Below are 22,939 nucleotides of genomic sequence, written 5' to 3'. Positions count from 1 at the left end.
ATGGATCAAGCAGGCTGGGAGAGAGTGTTGGGCTGGTGCTGCTCACCCAGGGTGTGCCTGCCCCCAAGGATCTGCCTGCTGGCATAGCCCTGCTGCCTGTTTGATTGCTCCCTGTCATCACAAAATTCTCTTTTTTCTAACTGTATCAGTAGTGTGGGAGCTTGGCAAAATATCTTTATACTTACTTGCCTTTGTAGAGTTGGATTTTCAGCTGTCTTAGCTCAGGACACTTCATGCAGTACAGGATTTTTCCAGGCATCTGGATTTATCAAAGTGATTGCCAAAAAGTGGTTTTTCCAGCCACTCACATTATGGGAGAGGTCATGTCTCATGTATATTCCTGAAACTGAAAGCATTGTAGGTCACAGAGAGGGCCCATCAGCTCTGTAATGCCCTTGATTTGGTAAAAAGAGGGACTCAGAGAATATTGAGAATGGTAGAAACAACCAGTGAAATCTGTTTTCTTTGAACTGGGGTTGAACTGGTATATGGACTAGGGCTAGTTTGGAGTGTCAGAGCTATTGCTATCAAGCAAGGAATGGCACTGTTATCACTAAACTGAAGGGTCAGCTCTGCTGGAAGTGCCAATTACTGGTAATATATGAAGTGGGTTTCTTGGTCTAATTGGGAAATATTTTTAAAAGACAGTAGAAATAGTGGGAGTGAATGGTGAACTTTGTGTCCCTCCAGGTGAATTACTGGTGTGGATTCCTAAGGGAGATGGGGAAAATGCTTCTATAGAAGTGTGATAGATGTCTTTTGGGCATCAGAGACTTGTTAATGATCTCCTGCCTTTGTCCTGAGTTTATTGTAGCCATATAAAGTTTAAAAGTGCTGATGCAAGGATTACAACAGACTTTAGGAAATAATCTCTGTGCAGTGCTTTGCGGCACCGTGGGCTTCCACAGATGGCTGCTACATTTCACCCTGGAATTCTCACATGCATAAATGGAGAGCAAAGAGAACGTGCTGCCAGAGCAGTGCATCCACCATGGAGCCTCTACATCCTTCCACACATCCTTACATATGTACAGATAATAAATAACATATCATACATGCTCACAGGGTCTTCTAGGTTGCCTGATACAGTTTTTATCTGTAGATCTGTAATGTGTTAAGAGCAATTTTTCTGTCCTTGCTTTGTATCAACCTGGTGAATTCCTGGTGGAAGCTTTCCCTCAGCTCATGATGCAAAACTACCAAACTGCAAACTGCTGCTGGTGCTTAAAGCTCATAGTCACAGTATGATCTAGTGCCTTGTACTTTTTGCTGCTGCAAAACATATTGCTCTCATTGTAAAAGTGTCCTTTGTCTCTTTCACAGAGCGATGAGGTTTTAACAGTCATCAAGGCCAAAGCACAGTGGCCAGCCTGGCAACCTCTAAATGTGTAAGTAAGTAGGGAATTGTCTGTCTCAAGAGCTTTGTGTTGGGTGTTGGCTAATGGGCTGCTCTAACCATTCACTCTGGTAAAGAAACAATCAAAAAGTTTGTTGATAGATGAGTTTTTCAACTTTTTTTGTGTGCGTGCGTGTGTGTGGTGGTGGGTGTTTGGTTTGTTGTTTTGGTTTTTGGTTTTTGGGTTTTTTTCCAACATCTGCTTCTCTCTTTCTTTGCTTTTTAGCATCTCTTCATTTTTTACATGCTTTGGTTGGCTAACTGTTGCAGCAGGACCATCTCATGGAGTTTGTGCCTCCCACACATAAAGAGAGATGTTTATTCAATGCTTTCTCAAATGTGTTATACTGTTCTGCATGGAGTAGCAGCATTTTGTGGCATCCTGTCTCACACTCTGTGCAATGCACTGGTACAGCAAACACTCATCCACCAACAAAAAACTCTTAAAGGGTTTTCTTTAAAAACATTCTTTAAAATGCCAGCTTGAAACACTCCATGATGGCCTCATGGTCCTGGTGGTGCTGTAACGTAACCACGGATGTTTCACCAAGTGAGGCAGAAATTTGCTTCCCAGGATCCTGACTCTGGGCTCTCCAGCACTCAGCAGAAGAGAGGAGAAAACTTCTCTTTCAGGATGCTCTTGAATTTCCTGGTGGCTCTTCAGGGGAAGTGGGGGAATTGTTGGGGTAGGGGTGGTGGTTCCTGGATAACTTATCTACACTTGGCCCAAAGTTCATACTCATTATCCAAGCCCAAATGAGTGAGACCTACAAGAAGTGACTAAAGATGAGAACCCACTAGAAGGGGTCACTCTATTAGCTGGCAGTAAATTAAGCCCTTGGAGAAGCATGGCAATTAGTTTACTGCAAGATTGTACAGAACAGATAGTCCCGATTCCTGTTTCCTGGAAGCAGTTAGTGAAACACTGTGTCTGAGTTTGTTATCTGCATTTCAGAAAGTATGTGAAAACTTGAAGGTTAGTTAATAAAAAAAACCAACAAACCTGCAAAAGAGTTCAGTTTTCAGAAAACATCCCCTACCCTTAAGGGGCTTAGAATCTCTTAAGCAGCTTAGGACTTAAGCTATTCACTTCATCCCTTTCCCCTCTGCAAAAAAAAAAAAAAAAAAAAAAAAAAAAGGTTAGAAGGTGAACTCAGCTTAAATAGTGAAAAGATTTCTGATAGTTGATCCCTCCTTAGTCTAGAAAAAAAAAATAAACCCGACAAACAAACTAAAAAAGAAAGCCAACACCAAAGTATCAAAGTATGAAATCCCTCCTAGCATGGAAGCTAAGGAAATTCATGAAAAGGAAATGGTTTGGGAAAAGACTTTACCACTGTGAGTAACCTTGAGAGCAGCTTACCTGAGCATAAGATGGATTTTCCACCCCTGGAATATATTTCAAGCCTCAGCCACAGTTGTAGGCTCTGCACAGGAGCTGCAGGTTAGATTTCTTTGGCCTGTGTAATGCAAGAGGTGACAATAATGGCATTCCTTATTTACGGTCCTATCCTGCAGGTTTCCAGGATTTGGATTTGGTAGTGTTTGCCATGTAGTAGCTGTGGATAGCAGTTCTATCCTTCCTGCCTTCTTTCCATTCACTCCAAATTAAGACTTTAAAATTGAAACTTTTTCACTGTTGTGCTCTGATGAGTTCTCGATCTGAAACAAGCCATTTATTTTTTCACTCCAATTCCCGTCACTTTCCTAAAGCAACACTTATGTCTGATGTTTCTGTTACCAAAGTGAACAATACCACCTAGAACTGGCTGCTGTGGGTGCTTGGGAGGCTTTGGCACTGCCAAGAGAGCAGGGCTGTGCTTTGTTCACAGAAAGCTGGAGAGAGGATGTCCTGCTCCAAAGTCTCAACACATCATCTTGAATATATTACATCACAAAAATTAATGCTAATTGAAGTGTGTTGCCCCAAACACAATTCCTAACTTCGTACAGCCCTGAGAAACTTCACAAAAATTTGAGTGTGAACAATTTCAGATGCTTTCTAAGGCATATTCTTTCACAGACATGCCTGCAAATGTTTTTGCAACATCCTCCACATGTTTTTTCAGTCAATTCTTACCTTTTCTAGATGACAGTTCTCACCTTTCAATAACATCAAAAAGAATAAATCTTGGCATTTTTGCTTTCAAATGCTCTGCAGGGGTTCCCTTAACCCTTCACTTTACAGGTAGTGTTTGATTTCTGGCTTTTTAAACAATATTTTTTAATCATATTTTGACATGGTGTCCTGTTTTTTGATTCCTCTTAAAAAAATATGATCTAAGCTTCACAAGAGGACAAAATTTTCAATATCCTTTAACTGTGGATAACCTCCCATTTTCTAGAATGGATTACCCTTGGAATTTAGATTAGAGCTCTGCAAGTATTGAATAATGGCTGCTCAGGATAAACATTTTTTCTATCATTATGCATAGCACAACCATCTTACTAATCAAGAGTCGACTAAAAGTCATGAATATTCTTTTTTTTGCATAATCCTTGGTTATGTATGTAATGGATAAGAGGGTGTGACAGTAGTGCCAAGGTGGCATTACAATGTGCCATAATAAGCCCAGCATAAAAACCTTCCCGAGTGTGCTTCACAACAATTATAAAATGCATGATATTAATTTTTTTTATGGAGGTGTGAAGTGTCAAAAGTTGGAAAACTCAGCCTGCTCTCAGGCTGAGTTTGATTCCAGCCTGCCCCTGGACCTGGCTCCTGTCCCAGCTCCCCCAAACAGCGAGGGACGCTGCAGCAGCTCCTCTCCTTCCGGAGGACACCGGTTCTTGCTGCATCTTGAGTAGCTGCTGCTGAGCCCTGGTGTTTCCACTCTGGTCACCCCCAATAACGTGGGAGGATGGTCCTGGCTGGGCACCTCCCAGGGATTCATCACGGAGCTAAATGGCCTCTCTGCTCCCGGTCAGTGAGGCTGTGACTCCCGCGGCCAGTCACACCTCATTAAGAAAAGGTTTGGGCTCTGTCGATACTGAGGGCGTGAAGTGAGTAAGTCTGTGTCTAAATCTGACCAGGGTGTTAAAAGTCTTCGGTTCATGACACCAGAGATAAGGAGAGAAATATAATTGGGAGCTTTTCCTCTGCTAATGGAGAAGAAGTGCAGATCCAAGTGGGCATGAAGTGTCTCCCCAGGGAGAGTTATTTAGCTTCAGATATGAGTTCAGATACAAGAAATTACAGTAGGGACAGAGACAAACTGTCAGCCCTTAACAGGGAAGGATGCAGTGACAGTAAGTAATTCTCTGAAATGCTTTCTGTTAATTACAGTTCAGCATATTGGCATCTCCCAGTGCGATATAATGTGAAAACAACATCCTGCCAAACTTCACTGTCTGTTTTTTATTGATCCTCTCCTCGTTCCTGTATGTGCCCACTCTTTGTCACTGTTTTCCATTTTTATTTTTCTTCCTATCACTCATCTTCGTTTTCCTTAATTCAGTTTCTTAATTCGGGGCACCAGCATGCAGAAAACTCTCCTGAGTTTTTCCACGTAGGAGACAGCTTTGGGTGATATTTGTGAACCAGTTTTATGGTTGCCTAACTGAAAGAGCATCACTGGTAGCCTGAGAAGGATGAGTGCCAGAGCAAGTAATAAAATATTTTGCTGTTGCTTATATTTGAACTACCAAGTTGTGTGCCTGAAATTCTGACTTTAAAGTACTCGCAGGGAGTTCATTCTTCCTTGAGCACACTGGTATCAGTCTACAGCATGGTGTCAAATCAAAGTAGTTTTTCTTATCTTTCTTGTATAAACAAGTGCACAGCTCATTTCTCCCTTCCTCACAGCCATGTTTCAGGCAGAGTCAAATTTTATTTTCATACCCAGCTGCAAATCATTGGCCTTTGGCAGTATGGAGGATAAAATATATCAAAACCAGATAGTACCACTGGTATCCGAATCTGCATATCTGGTACCTGTAAAATAAACAAGCCATGACAGAAAAATTTGGGATAAGGAAGGCAAGACTTTTGAAGTTAATATGCATCAAATTCATGGGGAGCTAGTACCTTTTTAAATTTTGCCTTGAATTCCCTGTCCCAAAATATATGACATCTTTTTTTTTTTTTTTTTAAATGGGCTGTACTCATTATTCCTTTATTCCTTTTATTTCAAATCCGGACATCACTATTGAGACACAAAAGAAATATTTGAATTGCAATTCTTGTTTCTAATCAGTCTTTTGTATTCCCTGTAAACCAGGGAAGCACGTAGACCTCTGCAACACTGTGGAACCTGAAATTCTGTGTACATGTACAGCCTACCACTGATAAATACAAACGTGGATCCCATACAGGATGGAAATTATTCTCCAGTATGTAAATTTAAAGTTTAGTAGGTCAACCTATAGCAAATATATTTCAATGCAAAAATTCAAGGTGTTTTATCTTGGTAAACAGGTGAGAGTACCTGACATCTAAAAAGGTTAGCTTTCTCTGAAGTATACACAAGAATTTTCTTACTTCTCTCTCATTTTATTTTTTTTTCTTTGATGCAAAAACTTTTTCTTTCCAACCTTTTTACTTTTCCATTACCATTCCATTACCTTTCCATTCCTAGTTACAACCGATGTGCCCTGAAGTGAGGCACTTTTCTTTACTATAATTCTGAACTATCTGAAGTTTAGAAAACTATCCTTTCCTTCCTTAGTGTCTCTCCTGTTTCCATTTCACCTCTCCGTGCTGTCTGTGTGAGTAGCCATGGTCCTGTGGTTTCCCAGTGCCTCGGGGCCGTGCCCAGATTTACTCTTTTTCTCCCCCACTTAAGCAGCTCTTTTCCATGTATTTAGAGATGACCTGAGAACGCTCCAGTAAGCACTTGTGAAGTTTAGCATAAAAGGAGGCCTATTCCTTTATAATTCCCATGGATGGAAGTATTTAGTCCAAAGTTTATAATTTAATAAGGTTCCCTCATCATCCCCTAAAATTATCCCATCAACCTCTTTCCATTTCAGGTTTTGCATCCCTGTGATATCTTTTCTCTGACTACAGAGATGTTAGGGCTGTTTTTCTTGGCTTGCATGGAGGGTATCAGAAAATGGGACAGCATATTCCCAAGTATGGGTTTTTAGCATTATTTAGATAATGTGACTTAAACTGTTCCAGAAATCAAAGAGTAATCTACAGAAAGCTGGTGGGAAAAGAAAAACTGTTCTGATCCAAAGTAAGTCTGAGTTGACAGATCATACAAGCTGGAGGGGAAAATGCTGACATACTTGCTTGCATTTTCCTCCCTTTATTCTTGAATAAAAGCTCTTTCAATCTTCCAGAATTCCTCTGTCACAATTTGACAAAAAATGTTCGGTGTACATTTTGATCCTGCAGTGGATTTGCTCTGATCAATAAGTTTCCATTACAGCATTTGGGAATTGAAAGCCAGGCCACAGATGTGTCTATTTGAGGTTTCTGTGTTGGTTTGCTTATCGTTTTATTTTATATAAATTTTTAACTTTTGCACTCTTTTTTCTTACTTTACTGTAAATTGCTTCTGTTCCTGTGCCCATAGAACTTTCCTGCCTTAAAACAGCCTCCACACTTAGATCACTGAATGATGTGATGTTGTTAGATGTTGTTAGATAGAGAACATCCTCAGTCAGAATTGGAACTCCTTGCTCTCTTCTGAAATGTAAGAAAATAACACCATCTCCTCATCTTATTCTTCAGTGTTAAACAGCTCCATTTATTGTGGCTGTAAACACCTAATTCACAGTCCTTCAGTTCCTGAGGTGTTTACATACTTAAATACTTACGAGTGACATTACTGTATGGATAAAAATATAACCAACAACCCCATGTTTTCATAAGGATGAGCAGACCTCTCTCAGGCAGCAGATTGCAACTAAACCATATTGAAACTTCCATAATTTAGTTGTTTCCCTGCCTATTTAATCAGTAAAGGCCTGATCTTCAAGCATAACTTTTAAGTCAGCCACACAGGCATATGCTCAGCCAAATAAAGGGTATCACCCCAAGGACTGGAAATGTCTGGGTTTGATTCTGCTTTCCCCTGGTGAGATTTGAATGTTGACACCTCTCTCTGAATGTAAAATTCAAACCAGCAACCACTATCACACAGCACATTCTTCCAGCTCAAGCCTTGCTGTTCTGCATGGAATAGTTGAATAATTATTAGCCAGAGAAAGAAAGCAATCACTCGGATTTTCCCCTTCAGAAAAGGGAGGAGAGACAGCAGAGCTTTCTGAAGGGAATTAATCTCTAAAATGTTTGACAAACAGTGAGGTAACAACTTTGTAAGATGGGGAGGGGGGTATGTGTGGAATGGGTACAGATCAGCTGCATGTTCTCATTAATTAGCTAATTAATTAATAATCAATGGCTTTTTCCCTTTCCTAGCTGCCTGGGAATAGAGACTGTTCCTGGAGAACAGAAATGTCTTGCTCTATTTCCAGGGTTTTAGCTTCTTTTTTTTTAAACACCTTTACAGAACTTAAAACAGAATGCATGAATTAGGTACATTTGAAAAGAAAACACTTAGATTTGTCTCCTTTTTTTCACTGTTGTTTACTGAATTCAACTTAAAACCCACAAAGCTGCTGTTCAACCAAAGATGCACTTTTAAAGTAAATTATAATTTACTTACATCTAGTTGAAATTGATTTTCTATTACTTGCTTCATTTCTCTGCACTGAAAATAGGAGAAAATTACAACATTTGCATTAAATTAAAAATGGATGAAGTAGTTCTTTAGAATCAAAGTTTCAAGTAGACATTTCTTTTTGTGATGTCCTATAAAATAAATGTTATTTGAGGAATCTTTTTTTAAGATTGTCAGACAATCTGATAGAACTAATCTTTTTTTTTTAGGATTTATGTAATTGATCTGTATACCTCTCTGTCTGGAGATTTTGAGAAATTAATTTACCAGTTCAACTGTATGAATTATCTATTTCTCTCTAAGCTGCATATGTGGATAAAATATGTGCACATAAGCCACAACTAAAGCTGGCACTTTTCTTTTAATAAGACCTATATTAAAAAAATACTTACAAGCTGTAATCAAAATCAGTATCTTGTTGTGCTACCTACATTTGGCATGATTTGTTTTGGAGAGATTAATGTGTACACTGTTGGAGAAGAAAGAAGCAGATGTACAGAGTGGATTTGTGGCCTTGATCAGTGATTTTACTAGAGCAAAAAAAGATTTTTCTATCTCTCTGTTTAAATGTTGCCTCAGATTTTGGTAAAACCAAGCTGCTTATTCCCTTGTATCATGTTTTAATGTTGAGACAGTCCACTGCAGTTATTTATTACAAACGCCAAGGTTCAAATAATTGTGCAGCTTATGCCAGTTACATTTTTTAAGGCATGTCAGATAGTGCTGATATGTGCTGAAATCACATGACAGCAGCCCAGGTCTGAGCCAACTGAGCCTGGCAGGACAAAAAGAGCAGAGAAGATGCCAATGTGCAGCCTCAGACAAGGTTTGTCCCCAGCACGAGCTCAGAGTGCCCAGCACAAACTCACACCAACACCTCTGCTGCCAAATCTTGCCTCAGCTGCTGCTTGAGTGCACCAAAATGAAACCACCTTTACTGCCCACATGTACCTTAAATGACCTTCCCATAGAGCTGCTTTCACTTGCTGTAGGCAATGCTACACTTTTTGTAGGGCCAGAAAGTGTTTGTTCAGAGCCTGTAGAGTTTGTTTAGGTGTTTAGGAAAGCCACGTATCTTTGCTGGTCCATCAGTTGTGTCAGCAGGACATGGACACACCCAGGGATGCCCTGCACCAGCTCCTGTCTCCCTTACTGGCTCAGTGTGGACACACCAGCACACCAAACCCAATTAGAAATCCTCCCTCTGTTTTCCTCTGGAGCCAGATGTTTGCTGTGTCTCTCTTGGAATCCCAGTGGCAGCGCTGAGCGCTGGTCTCTACTAAATTTTAATCAGCATTGAGAGGGGAAGATTCAAATCAATGCACCTTTCAGCTTTGATAACAGAGATGAAAAATAATGAAGCACCCAGAGCTCTGCAGACTGGAGACCTGACAATGTCTCTAAGTTAATTCTGTGAATTAGTCTTCCTAGAACATCTTATTAAGGATTGCTAGAACTATTCACAAGTACCACACCAAATTCCTCAGAGCTTGCAAACTAAAATGCATTGGAAAATTTCTACCAGTTCCTATCCATCTACTTAAAATATTTAAAATTGTGCCATAATTTATTTTAAAATATTATGAGGTCACAAAAGTTTAGCTTGGCATTAGTTGAGTAAATTTGGTGCTAGTTGCTCGTTTTCAGTTGATGTAACCCTTGTGCTGTCCCGTTAGGAGAGATGAAATTTTTTCTTGGCTTGCCATGCAATAAATAAGTAGCTGCCCATAAATAGGTGATATTGGTATCAGAATGTAATTTATAAAAATGTGCAATAGAAATGAGTAAATTATTCTGTTGCTCAATTAATCAAATTCTCAGATTACCCAACTGAGATTTTTTAAAAACCCAACAGAACCCCACATTTGAACATGCACACTTGTGTTTGGGTTTAAATGGCATTCAGAAGGGCAAAATACAGATGTACTGCAATTAACCAGCTGTAATGGGCATTGTCTACATTTTATTTGTTGCTGTCTCCAAAGGGATAAGGAAAGCTCATATCACAGTCCTTTAATCATCTCTGCACTGGATATCATTAATATTTGGTTATACAAATTGCTTATAACACTGTTCCACCTAATGATTTGAAAAATAAATCATGCATGGATAATTTTTTCTTGTGTGACTAAGAGTCAACAGAGGGTTATATAGAAGTAAGGAAGATTATTATTTATTGCTCCTTCTTATATTCCTTAAAATGCTTGTTTTTCATGCATACTTCTTAGACATTTTCTCCTAGGTGAATACTGCATTTATCTGCTTTCCACTTCCTCTGTACTTTTAAAATGGTAAAGTTTGTGCATTTTCTTGCCTTCCAAGTTTTTATATCCTTCCATAGCTGCATTTAACCCATTGAACACCTTACGGTGTGCCTGTGGTGAATTACCTTTAAGTTTCTTTCAATAAGAAAGGTGAGTGGAGTTAACTCTTGTTACAAAGTAACAGCATCACTCCATAGAGTAAAGTGAACTGCACGAACAGCTCAAAAAGAATATCTGATTTCAAACTGGTACAATGCGAATGTGCTAAGGTAGAGCCCCACTATTGCCTGAAGACAGCTTTAATGAACTTTTAGGGATTCTTGGGGGCAAAAATAGCTTATGTTGTTAATTGCTGCTAATAGCTTGCAACAGCAAAAGGTTTCTGACCACAGTGGTGTGACCATTGCTTGGTACATGGTTGGGTAGTCAGCCAAAAACCCCAAACCAGTCATTGCCTTTAGAGCAGCAATGTCACAGTGCCTGACCTACTCTGAATTCACAATTACATCGTTCCCATCAGCAGCAGCTGCATCCGGGGAAGCAAAACTTCCAGCAAAGAAATAATGGCATTTGCACAGGCCCATCTCATTGATAACAAATCATCATGAACAACGAAAAATAAAAGGAAATAAAATTGCTGGCAGCTAAGGCATGAAAAATTGAAACAAGGAATAGGCTGATGAATTGTCTGAGTTGCAAATTCGTTCTCAGTGACTTGCCATTGTAATGAGTGAAATGTGGTTATATTTGACACCTCATTGGATTTATGTTATCCTAAAAGAAAATACCTTTTTTTTTCCTGAAGAGTTATGATATGCTTTTCTCTTGACAGATGAGTTGATTTAAATGTTGAGATGCTTGAAAGTATTTTTTAAATTCCCTAAGTGGCTCTCTCCACCTCCAGCTATGCTGTTACAAGAATAAAAGTTGTAATGCTGTATTGCATGGGCCGTATTTTCCCTTCAACAGGCGCTCTGGGAATATTTTAAAATGGTTTTGTGTGAGGTATGTCTTGTCTATACTTAAACCCCTGCATGCTAAGTATGCAGATTGAAATTTTCATGCCAAGCTAGAGGAAAATACGAAGTTTTACTTGTGTTTAGGATGTTATAATAGCTGTTTATTGATTGAGGTCTTGTATTGTCATCCTTTGGAAAAATGACTTGACAGCCAATGAGTGGAAAAACTCCTCCAAATCTGTCCGAGTTTAATGAATGCACAGAAATCTCAGTGTCCCTGTGATTGCTTGGTAACATCTGGTAGCTCATTATTTCTTCAGAAACTGACCTTATCTGAGATGCCATAAATGGATGAGCACAAATTCTGCAGAGGCCACAGTGAAATCCAGTGAAATGCAGGGAGAACTAAATCAGAATGCAGAGCTCAGGCTGATGTGGGAGACATTTTTGGATTAAAGCTTTTTGGAATGAAAAACAATCTCTAATAGTTAAAAGCGAGCTGTTCTGGTGAAACTGCAGGAGGAAGTAGAAGAAGGCTGCACATGTGAATTGGCATTTCAACCCCATATCACAGCTGGCAGAATCACTCTTGCAGGACATAATCAGGACCTGAATTTATATAATACAAAAGCAGATGGGAATGGGAAACCCTCATTCTTTATCACAATAATGATGTTTTCCTTACATTAATTACAAGTAAAAAAAAAAAAAACAACTTGAAGCCCCAAAACTAAAAAATGGTCAAATTCAAGCTGATTTTCTTGGAAACTAACTTCTTTAGAGTAAAAGCGTTCTCAGGAAATATAAAAAAGGGCAAAAGAAGCCAGTTCTCAGAGGAAAAATACCTTACATGTGGCAGAAAGGAAAGTACTTCAATTAAAATAAAAATCTTTTTCATATTAATGTACTTAATTTTTGGATGAGATCTTTTGTCATAGCTGTGTGGTAAAAATGCTTCCTCACAGGATGCTATGCAGTGATGATGCTTTGTCTTTAAAAAACTCAGGTTTCACAGTCAACTCCTCAGAAGGGAACAGGAGTGCAATCTTTAAAAAATAGTATTTCTGGCTTTAGATTTTCAATAGATCTAGTTAGACATAAGCTTTGGAAGTACCAATTAATACTCCCAGAACTTTCTAGGCATTCTGTGGTACTCATCACTGCCGAAAGATACATCAAGAAAAACAAAGATATGATGTTCTGATAGCTCTGATCTTTATAATGTAATCTTTTATGAATGTGGATGTACAATTGGAGCCTTAAAAGTCATGCTAACTTGATGATATGCATCCCAGGAATTTAAAATAATGATGGCCTGCAGAGATTTCTGTTGCTTTCCCCCAGATATATTCTATAAAGTAGCTATTTTTATTCTTGCAAGGCAGCATTTTGTTTCAATGGTGCCACTACAGCATGGGTCGTTACTTTTTATTTTTTGTAAATCTCTGGAGGGTTCTTTTTCCCCCCAGGAATCCTTATCTCTCTTGTCATCTGCCACTGTCACATTGCGCTGTCTGTCCTAAAATGGGGTAAAAGCCAATATCTGTCAATTCCGCTGTAAACTGAGTTTGCTTCCACAAAATGACAGTGTAGTACCAGGAAACATTTTCAAAGTTTGGAGATTTCGTGTACAAAACGACAGGAATGAGGAGGCCAGACAGAGTCTCTTGTTTCTATGGCAACACAATGATGTGTCTGGCTCAGCTATTTTCTTTTTTTATGATTTTATAGATAACTGGGATTCGTCCAGTGAAGTTTAATATTGTCAAAAATAGAATCCTAACCCCCAATCTAATCAGAAACAGTAATGCACAGAGGACAATCCAATATAAAAAACCAAAATACAGGGAAAAAGTCAGGTGTGACTTTTGATAACCTGGGGGAAAATACATAAATTCCTCTGGAGCTGTGAAATAGTTCTGAGTGCTCCAGCTCTGCATTTGGCTAATGGTTAAACTGTATTTCATGTCAGCAAATTTCCTGTGGTACATCCTTCCTTCCTGCTGCATCTTATTCCTTCACACTGTTGGTGTCCTGTCCTACAGACCCCAAACCCTCAGGGGATCCCCACTTGCCTGACTTTAGAAGGTTTAGTTGTGTCCCTAAACTCCTGACAGCTGGATGCAGGAGAAATTTATGTTGAATGAACAGAGAATCCATCAGCAAACCTAATCAAAGCACATTTGCTAAAAGGCTTTGACTTCAGAATGAAAGCTTTCATTTAAGAATTGGATCTAAATTGTATTTTTCTTTTTCATCTTGAAAAAATAAAGTCTATTTAGTGCTTTAGGGTTTCTTTAAATATAGATTCTATTTTTTCCCACAAAGTAGAAATATTTGTTATACCAAACCCAAAAATCTCAGAAGATATATCTCAGAAATAACACATTTTTAAAAAATCCATATAAAATTATAGGTATTTTTATTTGAGATGAGGGAGATTGGGCTCAAAGTGCATGTATATATTTGGATAATTAATATAAGATAAAATCTTTAATGATATGAATTTCCATTCTATTGATAAGTCAGGAACTTAACAGGAATGAGTAAACCCAAGAACACAGGCTGCCCTCACAACTCAGTTGCTCTGTTTTAATGTCTCTACAGAGCTCCATTTAAATGAGAAATTAACTCAGTCTCTTATTTTTTCTCAGACATCAGGACAAAACACTGCTGAGTTGTATTTTAGCAGCCCAAGGCTGCAAATTTCTGCCTCTCTTGGTATCCATTCCCCTGCTTTTGTAGAGTACCCTGTTACCTGAGTCCATGTCACCTGAGTGCCACCTAAAATTATATACATTTACTAAGTGTTGACGAAAAAAAAAAAGAAATCCAAAAAATAGATTATACTTACAAAAAAGAATTGTCTTAAGTGTAATGTGTATTACTGAGACCTAGGGAAACTTCATTGTCTGACAGATGGTCTGGCACCCACGTTAAGAAATTCATAATCCGATCTCAAGTAAAAGGAGTTCTAGGTAAGAACGTATGTGTTTGTTGGAAAAGAAAAAAAATTGTATCGATCATTTTTTTGTCAGAGCAAGCACATATGGCAGTTCCATCTTCTGACACCATTTACTTTCTACTTAAAATTCAAATGTCACTAGGCAAGGAAAAATGTGGAGAATTAAAACACAGAAAAGAACTAACTAAGAACAATCGCTGCAAGAACTTCATACTCGTTGTTCATGGAAATTAATGGCCATCCAGTTAAATCAAATTTCCTCATCCCATTCTGTCCTTGCTTTTTTTTTTTTCCCTTAACATGTTCCTCCCATCGGTAGTTACAGTTTTATGATTATTTCCCAACCATCTGTTGCCTTTCCTTGAGCCAAAATAATTTCCCTTTATAATATTGTGAGTAATCACGTTAGCAGCATTTCCATGCAATTTTACGTGTCCTTACCAATGCTGCCTCCTCATTCTTGTGTAAATACTCACCCAGTAACTGGGACAATTTGCCATTTCAATTACTAGTGAGCAGAACTCTATTTGCAAAATTTCAACCTGCTGGTTGTTACCCCTTTGCATTGTTATTAATGAAATGATAATTAAACATTTACTCTAGCGCTCATCTCCAGACTCCAAAAGGCTTGTGCATGCTGGATGGAGAGAGATGCTGAATGAACTGGAATGTGCATTGTATTAATTACGGTGCTGGGCATCTTCAGAGATTACACTGGGACTGGGGAAATGCAAAATGCAATTCCCATCTTAGGATATTTGCAAATTAAATGGTTTTGAGAAGAAAGACAGTATTACTTTAACATTCTTTAAAGGATTTTGAAGGAGTATCCATATTTTTAATGTATTCCAGTCAATAGCCTCATGGTATTTTTTGTTAAAAGGAGATGTTTGCTGTAATCTAATATTCAGAATAGTTAAATTGATAACAAATCAGAGTTCATTGCTACCCAGTCTCATAAATAGATCTGTGCTGTTTATCTGATGCTGTTAATGGGAGGGGAGAGGAGAGGATCAGACATCTGGCTGTGATGGTTCTTATGTCAGGCTGAAGAACTGCTCTGCCACTGCTGTTTCTCAGGCCAAGCAGGGTTTGCAGACCAGCCAGCTGAAAAAGGAGATAGATACAAAGCAAGTGCTCTTACAACATCCCGTGGGATTTCCTTTGTAAATACAGCTGTAATTACTCCAGGCAGACAATTTGTAGCCTGAAAGCTCCTGGGAAATGAAGAAGAGATGTTTCCTGAATCCATCCAGTGACTCCTGAAACATGGTTTGGTTGTAAATGTGATCTAATATGGAATTGTAAGTAATCTAAGAAGGCACACAGAGCTCTTCGAAGCAGGAGTAAGTGTTGCCAGCGCCATGTGGGACAACCACACCTTGTTTGTGACAGACTGCAAAGAACACACAAAAAAATCCACAGTTACATAAACTGCAGTCCTAACTTGAGGTACCTGAGAAGTTTTTGCAGGGTAGAAAACCTGCTCACATTTGTTCATCACATCATTAAGGTATGCCCATCGATGAATGAAGGTATTAAATCAAAGAGCTGATGTGTTAATGAATAAATATATCATTATTATCTACAGTAGTAATCCAGGCATGCTTAGAGGACAGTATGAAAATGCCTGAAACATGTGTGCCCAAAGTCCCTTCCTTTTGCAATGCTTTCTAAAAACACTCAGATTAATGATATTTTAGAGCAATGTTTGTTCTGATAAGTGGTTTAAATGCCAGTGGTAAAGATATAACCCCCTAGTGCAATATATAATAGCATATCCACCCCTTTCAGCTGGTTATAGCAACATTCTTTTTTTAAAAGTTGACACACAGAAAGGTAAGAGGTTGTAATGTAGGAGGTTTCACAGTCCAAATGCTAAATGTATAAGAAGTTTTCTGGCCTTCTTCATTCTTTCCATATGAAATAAAATAGCCAAACTCTTACTGTCACCTCCTCTGTTTTGGTGCTCAGAGAAACCAACAACTTGACATTAAAGTGCTTTTCAACTTTTTATATGGATGTCAATCACATTTCATTGATTCAGTGCTCATATAATTGTAGCTTTTCTTTCCCTGGCCCTTTTGAGACATGCACATGTTTAAATTATTCATAAGCTAAAGTGCTTACCTCCCTGCATTTAATAAGAACTAAAGATCCTCCTCCTCCTCCTTCTGTGCAACCTGAAATTCTGGGTTTATGTTTAGGTGTTGATCCCTGTGTGTAAAACGTTGTTGTCCATGCAGTGATACTAATTTCTATTACTTCATAAATGGTTTTCTCAGTAATACATCATCTAAATACACCATCTAATTTGTTCTGTTAGTTGCAGACTTCTAAGAGTATTTTCCATTCAATTATAGATCTTAAATCTCTTCCTTTCTTTTATTTGAAGCTACTTCACTTTTCAGGATGTTATGACTTTAAAGTGTGTTCAATAAAACAGATATTGCGTAGGTGCTGCTGGTAGAAAGTTCAAGAGTGTGAAAGTGTGTTTCCATGCTCACAGTGTTATTTGTATCAATAGCAAAAGGTTCTAAAGATGAGTAAATAGGAATGTTCATCCTGGAAATTGTAGATGTGCTGCAGTGCAAGAAAAGAAAAGGAAGGATGTTGCTTTTGCTTACTAGAAGTAGAATGGAAAATTCATTTAGTATTTCTGAAAATACTCTGTTTTCATGGTCATCTAGTCAGCTAAATTCTTAATTTTTTAAAAAATTGTGTTTTCCAATCATCAGGACCACTGAGATGAGGGCAATGGCAATGTGGTCCATGGTGCTGTCAGCTCCCTGCCACCTCTGACAGGCATCAGCCTTAGAATAGTTTCTCTGTTTCCACTTTTTTCTTCCTATTTGAAAGGGCTACTGCATCATCCTGAGCACAAGTGAGATCAGATCCTGAAATAAATCTAGGATCTAGGCTCTAAGAATGGGGTTAGGATTGTTACACCTTAATAGCTCTGTGAAAAATTCTGGAGAGGTGTAAGCTATTTCAAACACCCTTACACTCCATATACTTATTCAATCCGTGGTATAGATCAGACTTTTTTTCCCCCTGCATAAAATCTATAAGACTGCTTGAATTAGAGTTTAATTTCAAAAGGGGCTACAATCTCAACCCTCTAAACAGTCTTATTTGTTGAGCTAGTTAGTACCAAAAAAGAAAAGGGTGTATGCTCAGGCTGCCTTTTGCTTCTTCTTTTACTTGCTAATCACTTCTTCTACTTTGCTGAGCAAATATTAAACCAAAAGTAACCACAAAGTTTTATTCTGCCAAATATTATTTTTGCTATTTCTGTTCAGCAACTCTACACAACCACCTTCCTTATGCATGCTCGGTTACCTATCTCATGGACCTCAGTAGAACACAATAATATTGACTCAACACTCAAAAATGTGTCTTGCAGCAACTTGAGTTTTCTGTTGGTTTGTCAAAGACTTTCTTAACCCCCACCCTCAGCAGTGATAGCAACTAGATTGTCACTTTGGGAGAAAACTTGTGAAGCAAAATCATGTTTGTGCTCTTTCAGCTTTAAAAAGGGAAACAAAAAAAGAAACCAATAAAACCCCACAATTCAAAGCACCACATAGCACACACACACAAAAACGGAGAGGAAAAAAAAAGACCATTTTCTTACACTGCTCAGTATATGGCATCCCTATAGCTGGAGATCCTAATCACGGCAACAAAAATAACATAGAACAGAAATAAAGAAAATGGAAACTATTAGGATGCAGGACGCTGCCTGGTACTTGCCTCACTTTGTGCTGTGTGACAGGAATTGCCAGCAGGCTGCTCAGGCTCACAGTGGAAAAGTACTGTCTGCTTCAGCCAAGGAAAGCAGGGTTCCCCTGCCTCACGGGGCTCTCAAGGTCCTCACCTGGCACTTTCCTAATGGTCAGGATTTGCTCTGCAACTCTCATTTGACACTGGTTTTAAACATGTATTTGTGCAGGGGAAGGAAAAGGGACTCATTTATTTGTCTCTTGCAGAAAATTCACAAGTTATTTACCCTTTAGGCTTTCCTGTGGGCGTTACCAAACATGCTCAGCTTGTTGCAGAACACTTTCTTAAATCTAAAAGCCTTTGAAAGAGAAAGAAGATGATCCAAATTCCTATTTTATCCAAAGTGTTGACAATACAAAAATGAAAAAGGTTGGGTTTAGGGTGTGCTGAGTACATTTTTACACTGGTTTCCTTCACAGAGATCCATAGTGCACTTCAGCTAGATGTGCTGCTGAGGGGTGCAGGAAGAATTTAGGTTCCTGCCAGATTCATAAATCTGTCATTCATGTGGATACTGGAAGCAGTAGAAATTTGTCAGATTATTAAAAAGCTAACAAAACCCACGAGAGTTTTCTATTGTATGTGTCCGGTCTGTGCCTATCCCTACACCTGGGTAGTAGTTTTGGGTGGTGCCTAAGATCAGCCCATTTCCCCTTAATTACAGCAACTCAGGAAGGACTCTGGCTTTTGGATGCTGGGCAGCATTAAACAACGGTTGCTCAAATTTGTATCTGTACTCCTTACAAGAATGCACACAAAAATTAATAAAGTAGTAAGTGCAACAACTGTGGTTTATGCTAGTGTGTATTTTAAATGAATTCTTAAACACTGCATATACAACTTCCAACCCGGCACTGCAGACAAAATTTGTGTGCATCTGGAAAACGTCTGCACAGGAGTGGAGGAAGGAAGAGAACATGCCTCCATTTGACTTCTGTGAACTTTCACATTTCTGTCTTAAATTGTTACAGGACAAAATACAGTGAAATGGCCATAACATTATCTATCTGCCCTAACAAAGGAGCAGAACATAGGTAATTTTTGGCAAAGTGCTCTGAATTGGAAACTTATGGCAGGCTCAAGTTTACTGATATTTAACACATCCTAAGTCTTGTAGGCAGTGTGTCTCACACTGTCGTGTTGCTTAACAGGGTTTCAACACTGATATAGTTATAATTTAAATATAGTTATAATTTAAATACAAACATTTTTATTTATATTAATATCATGATTAATATTAGTTTTCCTAACAAAGAACTCAAAGCCTTAAGTGAACCAGACTGACATGTGACAGAATCTTTCCATCACTCTGGGTCAAGTGATCAAGTGCTTCCCGGCCTCCTGCCTTTAAATGGTGCAGTTGTGTCTGCCTCTTGTCTTTTCTGAGACAGGGCATTGAAATGCAATGCCACTCCACACATTCCACCTGATCTGGTATCAGCTCAGGTGCCAGGAGCTGCTCTCCACTTGCTTTTCCCCTGTCCCTGTTCTGCCACATCCATATTAGACATATTCTCCATCTAAAGATCCCATCTCTCTGTTATTTTTACAGTGTATTGCTTACACTGTTTGAAATAGAGAATTCCTATAGGGAATTCTTGGAAACCCTTAGAGTGCAGTAAATCCTTTAGCTACTTGAAGTCAGTTAATAGGCTTTTTAAGACTAATCACAGCTCTGTACTTGACAAATACATCAGGATACTGCATTCACTGAAGGAAGTTGATACCGTCATTCATTATTTTATGACTTTGCATTAGACAAACTGAAATCAGGCTTCTATCGCTAACGAAAAAAAAAGTCATTTGCATTAGTTTCTGGGAAAGGCTGGATTAATGGCATTAAAGACTTAACAACTCTTCTTCTCAGAGTCTTCAATTCAATGTAAGATAATTTGCACAGTAAGAAACAACTTCTAAAGACTCTGGAACAGAAGTGGCCAGAACATTTTACACATTAGCAAATTCTTCTTAACTTGCCTCTTTAAGAGGCACTAAATACACTAACTTTTAGATATCTTACTTTTGAAACTTCGTGGTAACTACTAAAAAGTCATTGTCATTGAGCTGTTCTGTTTTTATTAATATGCTCAGAGTGCTATGAGCCAGTAAAACCCCACAAATAATACCACATTTTTATAAGCATTTATAGGAAGAATAAACTCTGTATGACTACAGTAGAACAGTGTCTGTGCACTGCTATGCATGCATGGGCATTATTATTGGTTACCTAACTAAAATGGGAAGGATAAATAACACTTTAAAAACACCTCACATTTAAAATAAATGTGGCCTTTAGATGCTCTGAACCAGCGTATTTTGGCATAAAATTGAAAAAAAACCAACAAAACCTCGACTTGACTCTATTAACCCAAGTCCTGTAGCTGAAGAAAACTTGGGTTGACATCAGAGCAGTAGTTAGAACAGAATTACCAAAATAATATTTTAAATAATTCTGCATTTGTTGTTCCACATGACAAAAATGCCACAAAGGGTTCCAGCTCTTCTGTGAACAGAAGCCTCCAGCCAGGCCTGATTTTATTGCCATTTGCAGAGGAATGTGGAAGCTGCTGTCAGCAGGGCAGAGCAGTGCATGATTCAGCAGATTGCTTCCCAAGGGAGCGCTGACGAAGGCGGGATGAACAGAGGCGTTTTCACATCCACTGGCAGCAGTCTGCCAAAGTCTTGGCTGAACTCCCCAGGGCTGGCAGTGACCACTCATCTCTCACTTACATGAGCATTAAAACTCTATTAATGAGTTCTTTTCTGCACACACAGTAGCACTTCCAAGAACTTTTGGCGTTAGAGCTCCTATTCGCTTTGGGGGCAGGGGTAAAATGTAAGCCAGCAATCAAGGCCTCGGGGTATTTCTCTGCTATTTTGATGCCTTTTCCTGGTCTTAAAATTAAGTCATACACGGTTAGAAGGGGAAAAAGGGATTTTACCTTGGTATTTATTTTAAGGATCCTTAGGTGCACCGTGTCCAGGTCGAATGCACTGAAACGCAGATGGCAATGCCCCCAAAAGATCAGGTATAACATTATAGGTCTTACTAATTAGTATAGCTATCAAAGATTCCCCAGTGGGAGGCTTGAAGGAACCTTCCCCTGGATGGTTCTATCTTAGTTTACAGAATGTGTTCTGGAGAGTTCCTTGGGGTCTGGGGCACATTGATCCCTAGCTACGAAGCTTCTAAAAGGTTTAGTCTTCTAGCTGAACAAACAAGTCTAAGAATGTAGGCAAAAAGCACTAGGAATACAGAAGTTCTGAAAAGGTATAACAGGGGTATAAAAGGAAAGGCAAAAAATCATCATGGCATCATTTTAGCCCTTATTTTTGCAAGTGTTTTGACAGATTTTTTTATTATTATGCCACTGAGGCATAAGCACACTGCTGCAGCTCTGTATCTCTATATCCCTTTCGCCTATTGAAGCGCAAACCTCCTTGAATGATGCCGAAGGTCTCTGGATTCTGGGACCTGGGAGTGCCCTCTCCCGGCCCTGCTCAGCCATCCCCACAAACCAGGAGTGGTTCGGTATTTCCCAGCTCGAAGCACCAGCTTCATTCAATTCCCTCCGGCTGCGAACCTGGCCGCAGTTACTAACACTCTTCCTCTGGATTTGCAGGAGAGCTGCTCCCTCTGCTGAGTTTTCCGTGGATCGCCACCGGCACCTGATGTCCTTCCTCACCATGCTGGGCCCCAGCCCCGACTGGAACGTGGGGCTCTCTGCCGAGGATCTCTGCACCAAGGACTGTGGCTGGGTCCAGAAAGTCGTGCAGGATTTAATCCCCTGGGATGCTGGCACGGACAGTGGCGTCACCTATGAGGTATAGGCGCTATCTGTAATTTAGCCAAATATATCACCTCAAAGCAGTGAGGTAGGAAAGCTGTTTGATCCATGGTGATGCCCTAGGCGCCTTTATACTTTTTACTCCAGCAAAATTTTTTCTTCAAATGAATTAAAATTCATTTAAACGGATTTTAACTGCACTGAACTGTCGGTTGTTCTGCCTGAATTCCTTCAGCATTAGTATGAATGGGATAATATTACATTCACCTGGGGTATCATTACCACAGAATGACAGGATGGGTAAGGTTGGAAGCAACCACAATGAGTCGTCTGCTCCAACATCCCCATCTAAGCAGGGTCATCCTAGAGCAGATTATAGGACTCTGTGCAGCTCTTGAATATCTCCAGTAAGGGAGGCTCTGCATGCACTCCGGACAATCTTTTCCAGTGCTTGGTCACTGCACAGTAAAGAACTTCTTATTCATGTTCACCTGTTATATTCACCTGTTGAATAAACAGAGGACTTTGGTCACAGCTAAGCCTTTAGGTGCTCACCCCCTTTTACAGATCAAAGCAGTGCCATCAGCAGATACATCGAGTTTGGGCCTCTTCCCATCCAATGCCAACTGTTCTGTTTGGCACAGAAAGCTTCAACTATTTCTTACAGCAAAGCAGAAGAAAAACAACAACAAAACCAAAACAAACAAAAACCCCAAACAACCACAAAAACCCCCAAACAAACAAACCCAAACAAAAACAAAAAATCCCCTTACCAGTAATTACAAATGTACCAAGTTCAACTTACATTTGAATTTTGCAGTTTAGCATTTCAGAGAAGTTTTCATTTCTGCAGATTAATTGTGCTATTAATCATTAGTTTATTTTTTAACATGTTTTTTTCTTTTTGATTGCAGTCTCCTAACAAACCTACAGTGCCTCAGGAGAAGATCAGACCACTTACAAGCTTAGATCATCCTCAAAGCCCATTTTATGACCCAGAAGGAGGATCTATCAAACTGGTGGCCAGAGTTGTCATTGAGAGAATTGCACGAAAGGTAGAATATAAGTAAAATTCTCAAGCAAGCAAAAATGCACTTAATAAACCAAAAAACCAGTCAGTTCTTTCTCCCCCTTCCCTCCAAATCTACA

General features: G+C 39.1%; 1 protein-coding gene and 1 long non-coding RNA gene across 6 annotated transcripts in view; one reads left to right on the top strand and one right to left on the bottom strand.

The window, feature by feature from the left end:
* Positions 1 to 22,939, bottom strand: part of LOC116445047 — a 69,152-nt gene that overhangs the window by 21,396 nt on the left and 24,817 nt on the right. For 2 of the 4 annotated variants that reach the window (XR_004240632.1, XR_004240631.1), the window contains 4 exons: positions 8,014 to 8,058; positions 2,760 to 2,856; positions 2,400 to 2,502; positions 186 to 346 (listed from right to left, as the gene is read on the bottom strand). This is a non-coding gene — a long non-coding RNA (uncharacterized LOC116445047). Of the gene's footprint in view, positions 1 to 185; positions 347 to 2,399; positions 2,503 to 2,759; positions 2,857 to 8,013; positions 8,059 to 11,579; positions 13,586 to 22,939 lie in introns of those variants that run through there. The other 2 variants (XR_004240634.1, XR_004240633.1) reach the window with 2 other exon arrangements.
* SPON1 (spondin 1) overlaps positions 1 to 22,939 on the top strand; it is a 175,540-nt gene that overhangs the window by 142,951 nt on the left and 9,650 nt on the right. For both annotated transcript variants that reach the window (XM_032111084.1, XM_032111083.1), the window contains exons 7-9: positions 1,324 to 1,388; positions 21,626 to 21,827; positions 22,705 to 22,845. In XM_032111084.1, the coding sequence (XP_031966975.1) occupies positions 1,324 to 1,388; positions 21,626 to 21,827; positions 22,705 to 22,845 (408 nt within the window). The remainder of the gene's footprint in view (positions 1 to 1,323; positions 1,389 to 21,625; positions 21,828 to 22,704; positions 22,846 to 22,939) is intronic.

Source organism: Corvus moneduloides, chromosome 6 (assembly GCF_009650955.1).
Source record: "Corvus moneduloides isolate bCorMon1 chromosome 6, bCorMon1.pri, whole genome shotgun sequence".
NCBI lineage: Eukaryota > Metazoa > Chordata > Aves > Passeriformes > Corvidae > Corvus > Corvus moneduloides.
The sequence above is the reverse complement of the archived record's forward strand: the minus strand, read 5'-3'. Positions and strand labels throughout refer to the sequence as shown.